Here is a 13637-nt window from a genome sequence, read left to right as displayed (position 1 = left end):
TCTTCTTCTTCTTCTCTCATTCGACAGCTCTATTTCAGCAAACACAGAGGATTAGCAATTGTTTGAAGAAGTGCCACAGTTGCAGCGAGTTGGTGATCAGGAAGAATCAGAGAAGGCTAGGGTTCGGGTAACCTTGGTAGGCAGCGAACTGCATCCTATTGTAAGTCTTTTATTTTCTGAGAGAAGTAATATCAGAGAAGATAGGTTGGACCTATCCAGCAAGGGTGGCCGAACCACTCTAGGGTTTTATCTCTCTATTCTCTAGGGTTTTGTCTTATCCCTGCGCCAAACCCTAGTATTGAACTGAACCTTGTGATCTTATCCCTGCGGCAAACCCTAATAGTTCTCCTCAACATTGATCAGTTTTAGGGTTTCATATTAACCCTAATACAAACCTTATCCGTACGGTACTGTCTGGAGTGTACAGCTTTTAGGACTGATTAAAACCTCAAATTGGCTTCAGCATATCAGATTGTTCTTCAAACTGTTTTTCAGTTTTCTTTTGGGGTTTTGAACACTTCTAAAGGGGTGAAAACAGTTCGGACTGTTGCTGTTGTGTGTGGCTATTGATTTCAGATCAGTTTTATACATGTTTCATGCACATCTACTGTGAGTACAAATTGGTTCTATACTGATTTTGTGATTGTGGCTGGTAGTCCTAGTGCTGGTTTTGACTGTAGTAACCCTAATTTTGAGACTTCTGGTTCTTGACCGAAATGGAGTTTAAGAATTCGGCAGAAGGCAGTTTTGGGAACAGCAGTTATGGTGGTGGTTTTGAGACAGGTTTTCAGATTACAACCGTAAAGTTTGATGGATCAAACTATTTGGAGCGGGGCCAATCAGCCATGATGGCTATTGGGGGAAGAGCAAAGTAGGGTATCTCTTGGGAGATGTGGCAGAACCTTCCAAGGGAGACCCTATGTATACCAAATGGGTCCAAGAAAACTACTTGGTTATGACATGGCTCTGTAATTCTATGCAGCCCCATATCAGCCGAAATTACTTATGGGCAAAGACAGCCAAGGAGATATGGAATGTGATGAAAGAGACTTACTCCCAACCCCTTAATGTTGTCAAAGCATATGAATTGAAATGTGAGGTGAATTCCCTTAAACAAGGAGAGAAACCGGTGTCGGTCTACTTCTCTACCTTGAAGTCCCTGTGGCATGAGATTGATCACTTAGAGACTCTCGAGTGGGAGAGTCCCAAAGATGCTCAGATACATAGAAAGCACATCGAGACAAACAGAGTGTTTGAGTTCCTAACAGGCCTGAATTCAGAATATGATACTGTGAGGCAGCAGATTTTGACCAAAGATAGTGTGACCCTCTCTCAGGCATACTCCTTAGTGCACAGTGAAGAGACCAAGAGGAAAGTCATGATGCAACCTCAACCGCTTACACCTGCCTTGGTAGTTGTCAAACCCAAAACAAAGGGTGATTCAGAGAGGGACAGAAAGAAGGAAGATAAAAGGGATGTGGTGTGTGAGCATTACAAGAAACCTAAACACACAAAAGAAACATGTTGGAAGTTGCATCCACATTTGGTCCCGGCAAATTTGAGAAATAAAAAGGGTAATGCTCATGTGGCTATGACTACTGATTCAGCATCCTCGTCTGGCACAAGAGGCACACCATTAGAGACCTTAGCTGCAGTTCGGGCTGCTCTAATACAATTGGAGAAGGAAGTTGGCAGTTCAGCTCAGTTACCGCAGTCATCGTCAGCCCCGGCCACATCGACCTTTGCACACTCAGGTACTCGAGCCTCAGCCTACCATGCCTCCGCTCCAGGTACTACTGAACCTTGTTGGGTAATAGATTCAGGTGCATCCAACCATATGACTAGCTTGCCCTCTTTGTTTACTACTTATTATTTATCTTTTGGTAGGGATAAAGTATCTATAGCTGATGGCTCTCTTGTCCCTATTTCTGGCAAGGGTGACATCAAACTGTCGGATACTATATCCTTGTCCTCTGTCTTGCATGTTCCTAAACTGGATACTAACCTCCTTTCCGTTAGTAGTATTACCAAACATTTGAACTGCTCAGTAATTTTCTTTCCTGACCGATGTGTTTTTCAAGACCTGGAGACGAAGAAGGTGATTGGGACTGGCCGTGAGACGAATGGGATCTATCTGCTCGGGGAGAGTTCTCGTCAGGAAGAGTCAGTGGATAAGAAGTTACTTGTTTCTCAGGTTGTGAGTCCGGTTATGCTTTGGCATAACCGATTGGGTCATTTATCTTTTCGGTCCTTGAAGAGTCTGTTTCCTACTTTGTTTGAGTCTGTTGAGTCATCTCAGTTGAAGTGTGAAAGTTGTGAGTTTGCTAAACATTGTAGAAACTCTTATTCATTGAGTAATAAAAGGAGTAATAGTTCTTTTGATATTATGCATACTGATGTTTGGGGGCCATATCACATTCCTTCTATGGGTGGGTACAGGTATTTTTTGTTATTTGTTGATGACCACACCCGGTTTTCTTGGGTTTATCTTATGCGTTCACGAGATGAGGTGCCTGCCCTGACCCAAAACTTCCACCAAATGATCCTAACCCAGTTTGATGCCAGGATCAAAGTGCTTAGATTTGATAATGCAAATAAATACTTTTCTAAGCCATTGGCATCGTACCTCCTTAATCATGGGGTTATCCACCAGAGCACTTGCCCTCATACACCTCAGCAGAATGGGGTTGCAGAAAGGAAGAATAAGCACATCTTGGAGGTGGCTAGAAGTATTATGTTTACCTCCAATGTCCCTATTCGCTTCTGGGGTGATGTTATCCTTACGGCGGTATATCTTATTAATCGGATTCCTTCCCGGGTTCTTGATATGAAACCTCCTTTTTCCCTTCTATACCCCAATGAGGAGTTGTTCACTATTCCCCTCAAGACATTTGGTTGTACCTGTTTTGTTCAGCTTCTCGGTCCCCATCACTCCAAGTTTGAACCCAAGGCCTCCAAATGCAACTTTCTTGGTTATGCACAAACTTAAAAGGGTTATTGTTGTTATGATCCTATCTCAGGGAAGAAGTTTGTATCCATGGATGTCACTTTCTTTGAGGAGACACCCTACTATTCTCGGGTCTCTCCTCAGGGGGAGAGTAGTGAGCGTGGAGATTTGGGTCCTTTTCTTCAGGGGGAGTGCAGTGAGGACAGAGTTAATACTTTTGGGGCTGTTCCCTTACCTATTCCAATTGGTGATGAGGGCTGCAGTAGCGAGGGTGGTCAGAGGGATCAGGAGTTGAGAGTCTATCACAGGCGATGCAGGCAGGTTGATCTCGGTCATCAGCAGTCCCGGCCAGCTCCAACCTCTTCTGCGGCTCCAAGTCCAGATATCACAGTCCCAGGGCCCACAGAGACTCCTTCCATTGTTGCTACCTCACCCTCTGCAGATGACCTTGACCTTCCCATTGCCCTCCGTAAAGGAAAACGGCATTGCACCACATCTACAGCCCACTGCATCTCCTAGTTTTTGTCCTATGATCGCCTATCTCCCTCCTACAGGTCCTATCTCACCTCCGTTGCTGATGTCCCTATTCCGAGAACAGTGCAAGAAGCCCTATCAGTCCCGAAATGGAGAGGTGCAATGCACGTTGAAATGGATGCCCTGTTGAAAAATAATACCTAGGAGCTAGTTGACTTGCCCAAAGGAAAGAAACCAGTTGGATGTAGGTGGGTATTTACTGTGAAGCACAATGCGGATGGTTCCATTGAGAGGTACAAAGCTCGGCTAGTTGCAAAAGGGTTCACTCAGACTTATGGTATAGATTACTTGGAGACATTTGCCCCGGTAGCCAAGATGACCACCATTCGGGTTCTATTATCTCTTGCAGCAAGCTACACTTGACCTTTGTACCAATTGGATGTTAAGAATGCCTTCCTGAATGGGGACTTGCAGGAAGAGGTTTACATGCAGTTGCCTCCTGGATTCTATGATACAGAGGCAGGTAAGAAGGTTTGCCGGCTCAATAAGGCATTGTATGGTTTGAAGCAGTCACCTAGAGCTTGGTTCGACAGATTCAGACTAGCCCTTGGGAAGTTCGGTTATGTACAGGCCCAATCAGATCATACACTGTTCATCAAGAGGGTGGAGTCGTCACTGACACTACTTGCAGTATATGTTGATGATATTGTGGTGACAGGAGATGACAACCATGAGATTGAGTCCCTCAAACAGCTCCTTCATCAAGAGTTTGAGGTGAAAGATCTGGGTACACTACGGTATTTTTTGGGTATTGAGGTTGCTAGATCTAAACAGGGGATCTTTGTCTCTCAGAGGAAATATGTTTTAGATCTCTTGGCTGAAACTGGAAAGCTGGGTGTCAAACCTGCAGATACACCCATTGAACAAAACCACAGGATTAGTGCAGAGAGTGGGGAGCTGCTTGAAGACAAAGTTATGTTCCAGCGGTTAGTGGGAAAGCTCCTATATCTATGCCTCACCCGGCCAGATATTAGTTATGTCGTTAATGTTGTCAGTCAGTACATGCATTCTCCTAGAACCACGCACCTTCTAGCAGCAGAAAGAATACTAGCATACTTGAAGAGATGCCCGGGTAGAGGTATACTGTTCAAGAACAATGACCACATGAAGGTGGAAGTCTATACGGATGCCGATTGGGCTGGGAGTGTTGATGACAGAAGGTCTACCTCTGGATATTGTGCTCTTATGGGAGGTAACCTGGTCTCTTGGAGGAGTAAGAAACAGAGTGTTGTCTCCCGATCCAGTGCTGAAGCTGAGTACAGGTCAATGGCAAATGGAGTGGCTGAAATTCTTTGGTTGAGATCACTACTTGAGGAGTTGGGTATTGAGTATGAGAAGCCCCTGATGTTGTATTGTGATAATCAAGCGGCTATTAATATAGCACACAACCCAGTGCAGCATGACAGGACTAAACATATTGAAGTTGATCGACACTTTGTACGAGAGAGGGTCTCATCACAAGAAGTGTGTCTCCCATACATCACCTCCAACATGCAGCTAGCAGATATCCTCACCAAAGCTGTACCACGGAAGAAGCTAGAGGCAAATCTATCCAAGTTGGGAATGATAAACATTTATTCCCAACTTGAGGGGGAGTGTAGAGAACACTGATGTGGGCCCCACAGCTACGGTCCCACTGTGTTCGTAGGGTAGAAGATGTTCTAGTCTGCCTAGGGTTAGCTATTGGTCATTTAGTTGTTTCAGTTATTTATTTCAGTTTTATTTTTTGCTCTATTTGTTATGTAAAGACTAAGGGCAGATCTGTCCTTTCATGTAATGAGCATACCCTATAAATATTAATTAAAGTGGCGGCGGCAAAACATTAAGCTTCTGCTCCTCCTTTCAACTCTTGTGTTCTACTGCTTCTCCTCCCTCTTCCTCTTCTTTCCTCTTACCTTTCTTCTTATTTTCGATCCTGAAATCCATTAGGGTTCAAGACTGATAACAGTCCTGAACTTCTACTTCTTCAAACCAACCACTTTCAAATTTAAAAGGGGTTTTCACCTTTTCTCGTTCACCACTAATCAACTGAATTGGTGCATGGTCAGACACTGGTCAAGGTAAGATCACCTGTCTGAAATTCGGGAAGAAATCCATCCCAGTTTGAAGAAACCAAGAACCTATCCAATCTAACTAGAGGATTCTTGATTGTTTGTCCAAGTGAAGGAACCACCCACTAAAGGAAGATCAAGCAGGTCAAATTTGTTAACAAAATCGGCAAAAAGGTTCATACCTCTAGTCCTTCTACTTCTGACATTCTTTTCTTCAACTGATAATATAGCATTGAAGTCTCCTCCTATTGCTGCAGTAGCCTTACTATAAGGAAATTTTTCCCTAACTCTCACATCTGCTCTCCCCCCCCATAATACCAGTTTTCCGCCTCCCATCTCCTTCTCCCCTTCAAAGATCTCTCTGCGAACCCCCTACAAAACATCTGGACACACCCCTTCCACAGTCACACCACCAGAAACGCTTAAAACCTAAAACTCACCGCCAGAAAAACCTCCCGCTGCCGAGAGCACCATCGTCGTCGGAAAACCTAAAACTCTCCTACTTATTTTCATTCTACTGCATATTACAATTTCCTCTTAGATACCTAAAATAGACATAATTAAAACCCAAACCCTCTGTCTCTTTCCTCTTTGCCATATTTTCAACTAAGAGGTAATGCATGATCTTTTCCTCCTTTTTAAATCAATGAAAACTTATTTTATTAGATTATATACATGCTAACAACTACTTTGATTTAAGTTTTTAGCAAAAGTATGAAATTCAAGTTCCTCTAAGAAACTCAAATCCTCATAAGAATGTGCACTTTAACAAATACGTAGTTATTTTGTGATGATAAAGTATAGATATTTAAGCATACCTGATTTGTTCCATGCTTGAGGCGACGATACTGTTACAACCAAGAGTTGAGTCATATCAGACTTTACTATAGTCCTGACTGAAGCAATAAGGTGAAGGATGCATAACTATGCTAGAAAAACAAACAGCAAATAGCAATGAATCACCTTCCCAACATTGAAGTGTTTTGTGTCATGACCCAACCAGCGGAGGTATCTTGTGAGCTTAGCTGAAGTAAAAGTCTTGCCACGAGCTGGTAAGCCAACCTAAAATATAAACAACTTGTTAGAACTATCCATCTTCAGAAAACAACTCAATAATTTGGTTCATACAATATATTTCTATGCAAACTTTTATTGTGGATAGCTCAATATCAATTTTTCTTTTGTTTTTTTGACAAATGAGTAAGATTTTATTAAGCCAGCAAATAAGAGTTACATGCAACCCATGGAAAGGCACGAGATGCGACCTTTCCTTTACGACTTGTTACAGATAAGTACAAAAGAAATTACACAGAAGCCCAAAATAAAGTAGCCTGAAGAACCCCCTGTTTTGCAAGTGAATCAGCTATTGAGTTTGCTGATCTGCCTACCCACTGAACTCTGATTGTCATATTCCTTGTTATCCATTTACCCTTTTTGAGAAGATCTCTAAAACCCCAGATCACAGAGTTTGGATCCTCCAACCAACCCACTATCACCTGGGAGTCCCCTTCAATAATCAAATGCTCTATGCCTAGCTGATTTGCAAGCTGAATTACTTGTACAACAGCAAGTAATTCAGTCCTTAAAGAGTCTCCCACACCTGCAAGACCGGAGTACAAAGATATAATTCTACTATCTTTGTTTCTCAGCACTCCTCCTATGCCTGAAGGTCCTGGATTACCTCGGCTACTTCCATCAAAATTCAACTTAATAAACTCCTCCCCTGGTGGCATCCATTCAACCACATGTTTGTCCTTCCTGGAAGAAGTATTAGCCACTTCTAACCAGCTTCTCCATAGGTCATCAAAAGTGTATGCATCAAAGGGATTCAGAGTTTTCAGCCTCTGAATTGCCCTTGTCAGAATGCATTCTTTAACTTCCGAAAAGCTCCTTTCTTTTTCACAAAAAATTCTTGTGTTCCTTTCTTCCCAAACTGTTCACAACAAAGCTGCTCGTATGCACTTCCACATAATTCTTCCTCTCTTTGTGTGCCATTCAAAGATAGACGGACTAAACAGCAAGCTCAATATCAATTTTTCACTAAAATATTAAATTAAGTCGTGTCCTATTGGATTTCAGGAGTCCACTCATGAAGTACAAGATCAACATGCCGAATGCTTCTAAAATCCCAGTTTCAAATCCTTTTGAAAGGCACACTAACATCAATTTTTTCCATTCTCACCAAGTCGTCTACTCAGCAAAAGAAATAAAAAGAGAAGGAAAAGGGCATTAAGCTACTGAGGAACTATGTTTTTTAATCAAAGATTTCATTAATTATAAATACAAGTGACATACAAAAGAGGAGGGCACAAAGAGCTCCAATAAAATAATTTTTTTGGTAATAAAATAAAATTTATTAAAAGAAAAAGAATGTCACAAGGAAGGTGAGCAGAAGTCACCCAAGAGAAAAGACAAAACAAACTTGCAAATACAACAAAATAAAATTACTTCAATTCATACAATTTCCTAATAATTCCTATGAAAACAAAATCTTATTCATGTCTTAAACTCCTTTAGACTAATGCAAAATCCATAACAAAAAAGAGGCGCTTCGCAAATTCTATGAAAGCAATTTTCAAAATGCTCCAATGATCCTCCAATTCCTCTTCTTCCAAAGGCTCCACATGACAGCAAGTGGCATAATTCTCAATGAGCAACTATTGTTAATCGTACATTCAGAAAAAATGCCACAACTACTGCCAAATGCCTAGCCTCCTTTAACCCCTAAGGGATATAGCACCATATTTTTCCACTTATTAAGTCTGTCACTTAATGAAAGGATACAAAAGAGAAATGACAAGGAAAGAAAGCATCAAACTACTGAAGAGAACTGGCTAATCAGTCATAAAGGAAAAATACCAGAACTATTGCCAAATGTCTATCCTCCTTTGGCCCAAGCATCTGATCAGCTACAGCTGCGGCTGCAACAGCTCCAGCAGCTGCTGGCATGGCATTCTAACAATTTAGAAAATAACAAAATATAAGAACCATCATGGGGAACGGAGGTGACTTTAATAAGAAGATATAACAATTGAATCCAATATTATCAAAAAGAAGTACTGAAAGGAAAAAGAAATAGAACCAGCGACACCCATCAGCAGTACACCAACCTTGGATTCAGTATCCAGCTTTAATTCAGTAGCAAAGGTAGTTGCACTAGTTGATTTCACAAGCCTAGGAGATCCTACACCCCTATCGACAAAGAGTCCCCTCTGACCATCTTGCTTTTGCAATGGTGAAAATGTTCCAACTGACTTTGATTCAACCATACCAGAAGTAGAATAAATTTTGGAAGAATCTGTGACCATGACCTCTGTTTCCTATATGACAAAGCCAATTAATAATATCAACTGCATAATGCATAAGATCAACAAAATAAAAACAGTGCCAACAAAAGATACAAAAGAAGTTACAAAAGAAGTGGCAAATTATTTTGCTTTAGAAAAATAGGCAATTTGCTAAATCCAAAGATTCTCAATCTCAGAACATGGAAGTTCTTATCGTTGCCAGTCAGTATGTGATGGAGCTATAGACCACCAGAAGATGTTCAAGGAAAAACTCCAGGACTACATTGAAGGTGTCTGGGGGAAAACTGAGAAAAAGAATATGAGAAGAGTTCATCCAAAAGTTGTTGAGGTAAGGGGAGAGGTGGTAAAGGGAAAAAGTGAGATTAGCTATTGTGGGTTAACCCATGTTGGTCAGTTGGTTTGAAGAGTGGTATGCTTTCATGGTGGATTTGAATGTTTTGCTCTCCACTTTATTTTGGTGTGTTGGTGTTTTTGCTGGCTATCTGTGATGGTGCTGCTTCCTTTTTTGTCTTTCACACTAACATGATTGACTGGCTGTGTTGAACTGTGGAGCGATTTATCTGTAGCCTTGTTTTTGCACATACTGTGTAAAGACAGGGGGCAGCAGATTTTGGTTCCTTCTTCTTTCATTCCTTGTTTTGCTGTTCTTCATTTCTTCTCTATTTTTTTTTTCCTTTTGCTTCTTCCTTTTTGCTTGGGCCATAAATCCAGCATACGTGTCTTTTTTTAACATTTTTTTCCTCTGCTATGCTCTAATATCAAGTTAAAAAAAAAAAAAAAAAACTTGCTTGATCCAAATATCCAATTTAGAGAAACAAAACCTTGATCAATGAATGACAGATCCTGTTTCCCTGTGCATGCTCAACCATTTGGATAGCAAAATCATCTAGAAAGCTCCTCAAGACTACAAAACTTGGAAGTTTTCCTGATGACTTTTTATTCATTACACATTCAAAAATGTGTTATCTTATTTAAAATATATACAGTTTTATATCAGGTTTCTTCTACAATAAAATGGTATTATTGCCTACAAAAGTTTGCGGTTACAACAATGAATAAATAAATAAATAAAGTTTAAACAATCGATTTATAGATGCATCAAATTGCAGGAACTTTTGTTGCATTCAGTATCATTAAAGATCATGATTCATTAAGTGTTTCTCTTTTCCTGCTAAAGAAATCCGGTATTCTCCTGTGCCGCCAAAAGTTAGGTCTTTTTGTTGGGAAGTGGCTCTTCAAAAAATCAATACTATGGATGTACTTCAAAGAAAAAAGCTAGATTGGTGCCTTTCCCCACATGTCTGTTACCTTTGCTTAAGAAATTGTGACACGGCAACTCATCTTTTGATTTCTTGTCCTTTTTCTTATTATTTGTGGAATTGGTTCTCTTCTTTGTTTGGTTACAAATGGAACCCCCCCTCGGGTGTGTTGAATCTTTTTGACTCTAGCTTCTTCCAACAACCAATGTGGAGAATAACAAGAGCTGCCATCCTATGGTCAATTTGAGAAGAGAGAAACAATAGGATCTTCATAGGGCAAGAAAAATCCAAGGAAGCACTTGTGGAGGTTGTCACCATCAAGGTTATGTACTGGCTGAAAGTACATCATCTCTTCAAGGATTTCTCCTCAGCGAACTTAATTAGAAATTGGGGTGTTATAGCTATACCTCACCTTCCTCCCCTTTGGTACGAGATTGTTGGGTACCACTGCCTCAGTTCAAGGTGAAGCTAAACTTTGATGGAAGCTCCTTGGGTAATCCAGGTCAGTTGGGAGTTGGGGGTGTGTACAGAAACAAGGAAGAAAAAGTTTTGGCCCTTTACTCGGGCCCAATTGGGGTGGGAGATTCATTAAGGGCAGAAGTAATGGCCTTACTTCAAGGTTTGAAACTGATGAAACAATGGGGCATGCAGCAATTAGAAGTGGAAGGAGACTCCAAGCTGGTAATAGGGTGGATGCTAACTGGAAACCTGGGAGTGTGGTCTCTTAGAGAGCCTCTAAGAGAGACTATTAGCTTAGCAAGGGAGATTGGGGTGCACTTTAATTGGGTAAGAAGGTCAGCAAATGGAATGGCTGACACTTTAGCTAAGCAAGGAGTTACTAGGGAGGCTTTGTTTTAGGCCTGTTTGTAAGTTTTTGATTTTCTTTTTCCATCCATTTTGTGGGTGGTAAGCCTTTAATCTTTTCAATTATCTAATGAAAGTTACTGTTTCCTATCAAAAAAAAAAGTATACCAAGAATATCTAATAAAATCAGTTGATAGAACATGTTATATATTCCATTAATATAGCTTACAAATTTCCAGGAAAAGCTACAAAGGTAAACCTTTTTACTTTGAGATTGATCAACCAAGGCACTACCAGCCTTATTGGAATACGAAGCACTACTTGAGCCATAACTATTGGACCAGGTTCCACCACAAGTTAATGATCTCGGATTCTCCGTCATATTAGCAGCATAAACCAGGGCTGAGTTTGCAGAAGTCACGGGAGCCGGAATGACATAATGTTCTAAATCAAGCTCCAAAGTTACTGGAGAGCCATTCTAAAAGAAAAGAAAAATGGAAGTTAGTGGTGTAAGCTAATTACGAGTAATTAGAAACAGTGAAGCCTTAGCATGGGTCCATCATCTAAGGTGTATTTGATTGATACATCAACTAAAGTGGACATCAATCATAATCAATATGGGATTGTTAACAAAATGAAGAAGTAAGTTCATTTATAGAAATCCTTAAACAACTTATTTCTATTTTTAGTAGCAATTCCTGTAACGTAAAATTTTATATTATGAAAGTATGATTCCAAATGTCAAAATAAAACTTTCAGATGGGTTCATTGGACACAGTTTCAAATGCCCCTAATTGTCTTTCACCTCTTGTAGTTTGATAATTAATATAGGCTTTCTTGCATGGAGTATGCAGATCCCATCCCAATGTAACAACTTCAAACGCTTAACTGTGAGCAAAGAGAACCTATTTCATACCTCAACACCAGTATCCGGTGCTGCATTGATGCTAACATCAGGAATTCCACGAACAGTTGAAGGCTGAAGGTTCTCCTTATAAGCTCTCCAACTAGCCGCGAGATCAAATGGTGAGACCCTATCAGCTTTGATGAACACACGATACTCAAGCACCTCATCACCATTAAGCCTAAATAAAGCCAGCCTAGCATCACCTTGCAAGGTTCCCCTTGTGAGGAGCCTGTTCGGACCCTCCTCAACAATACAAGGGACATTACTGTGCTTTGGCTTCAAAAGGAACTTGAAATCCAAAGTTTCTATAATGGTACCAGAGAGTCAAACAGAACATTAAGCCCAAACCAAACTCCTGAACATAAAATTTTTCGTTTAAGAAAAAAACTTGCAGCAGAAATATAAACATCATTACCGTGATTAGGGGGGACAACAAAGCTCAATTCCCACATCGACTTGGACTCTCGTTCCATCGAAAGCTGAACATATCCACAATAAAGGGGGAAAACAAAAAGAAAATCAATGAATTTGAAATAAAGATAGAAAGGAGTATATTAAGAAAAAATAGATGCTTGAGTTCAATTGAACCGAATCGAATTAGGTAATGGGAATTGATTACAGCTTTAGAGCAATCCCAAGAGCCGACAAGGGGGACGGAGCCATAAATGTGAGGGATGAGTTCGCCTTTGAGTTTGAAATTCTCCATTTTCAGACTGATGTAGAGTTGACCACCATCATGGTCCAGGCAATCATCTCGGTCGCCGCCGTGAGAGCTGTCAGGGTTCTTGGAAGCACCTGTTCCCATAGTTTACCTTGTGTCTGCAAATTAGTTTCACGTTTCAGGATCAAATTAATATGGGGGTCGTTGCTTGTGTTCTGTCCCCCTTGTCCTAGGTTTTCTTAATGCTTTATCTGTAAAAGTATATACAATGGTATCTTCTTTTTTCTGTGGATGAAGAAATAGGAATTAGATTGAAAGAATGAGATTTAGAACTCAGAGAGAGAGAGAGAGAGAGAGAGAGAGAAGGCTGGAGAAAGGTAAATAAGAGGGACCTCGCACGGGTGCCGGGGTAGGGAGAGTAGGGGGGAAACCCGGGGAAGGTTAAACTTAAAACACTTTGTCGCCATACTAGGCATTATCTTTAATTAGCGAGCAAAAAAAAGATAATGGGATTGACGTTTGAAGCAAAAAGACGCTGATTCAGCGAATCTCTTGCGAAGTTGCAATAGTGCGTGGACACTGCACACTGGATAGTGGATACGTACCTCAATGACCTCATGAGGCCTTCCACTATCGTTCCAAGCCCATACGTGCTTTTTGGACTTCGTTCATATGGGCTGCGACTAAGACAAAGGAAAAAAAAATTAACAACTTATATAACGTAAATAGAGTATTGTTCTGAACGTAAGTAGAGAATCGTGGTTTTATTTAACCAATTATTTTGGTCTAAATGGCCGATGGGCTGCCCATGTCACAGTCCACGAAGATTCACCAATCAAGGTGCGTTTGGAAGATTTAGAAAGTTGAATCAGTGAAACAGTTGTATCACCTAACCTATGGGATTTTTGAGATTATATATTATATATTGCTTAATCTGTGGTTATTATATATTATAATTGAAATTAGAAAAATAAAATGGTGAATGATTTCATCACTCAAATGATGATGCTAGCAAATTCACTAATCAGTGTAATCGGTGTGGAGTTTTAAATTAAGAACAAAAAAAAAACTGAAGAAAATAAAGGCAAGGTTGATGCATGCAAACTCAATAAACATATATTTTAATATAAAGACGAAAACAAGATATTGGAAGCAAGACAGGATCT

General features: G+C 40.4%; 1 protein-coding gene across 2 annotated transcripts in view; it reads right to left on the bottom strand.

Annotated features, from left to right (window-relative positions):
• Positions 1 to 12795, bottom strand: part of F2KP (fructose-2,6-bisphosphatase) — a 47180-nt gene extending 34385 nt beyond the window's left edge. Inside the window, exons 1-8 of one of the 2 annotated variants that reach the window (XM_088898045.1) lie at positions 12430 to 12795; positions 12226 to 12289; positions 11820 to 12115; positions 11163 to 11381; positions 8643 to 8852; positions 8392 to 8487; positions 6496 to 6594; positions 6351 to 6380 (exon numbers count right to left, since the gene is read on the bottom strand). In XM_088898045.1, the coding sequence (XP_088754171.1) occupies positions 6351 to 6380; positions 6496 to 6594; positions 8392 to 8487; positions 8643 to 8852; positions 11163 to 11381; positions 11820 to 12115; positions 12226 to 12289; positions 12430 to 12615 (1200 nt within the window). In that variant the 5' untranslated portion in view covers positions 12616 to 12795. The remainder of the gene's footprint in view (positions 1 to 6350; positions 6381 to 6495; positions 6595 to 8391; positions 8488 to 8642; positions 8853 to 11162; positions 11382 to 11819; positions 12116 to 12225; positions 12290 to 12429) is intronic. The other variant, XM_088898044.1, reaches the window with a different exon arrangement.
• Positions 12796 to 13637: the final 842 nt, after the last annotated feature.

This window comes from Nelumbo nucifera, chromosome 2 (genome assembly GCF_055504915.1).
Source record: "Nelumbo nucifera cultivar China Antique chromosome 2, China Antique-T2T, whole genome shotgun sequence".
Classification (NCBI taxonomy): domain Eukaryota; kingdom Viridiplantae; phylum Streptophyta; class Magnoliopsida; order Proteales; family Nelumbonaceae; genus Nelumbo; species Nelumbo nucifera.
This window is presented reverse-complemented; position numbering and strand designations above follow the sequence as displayed.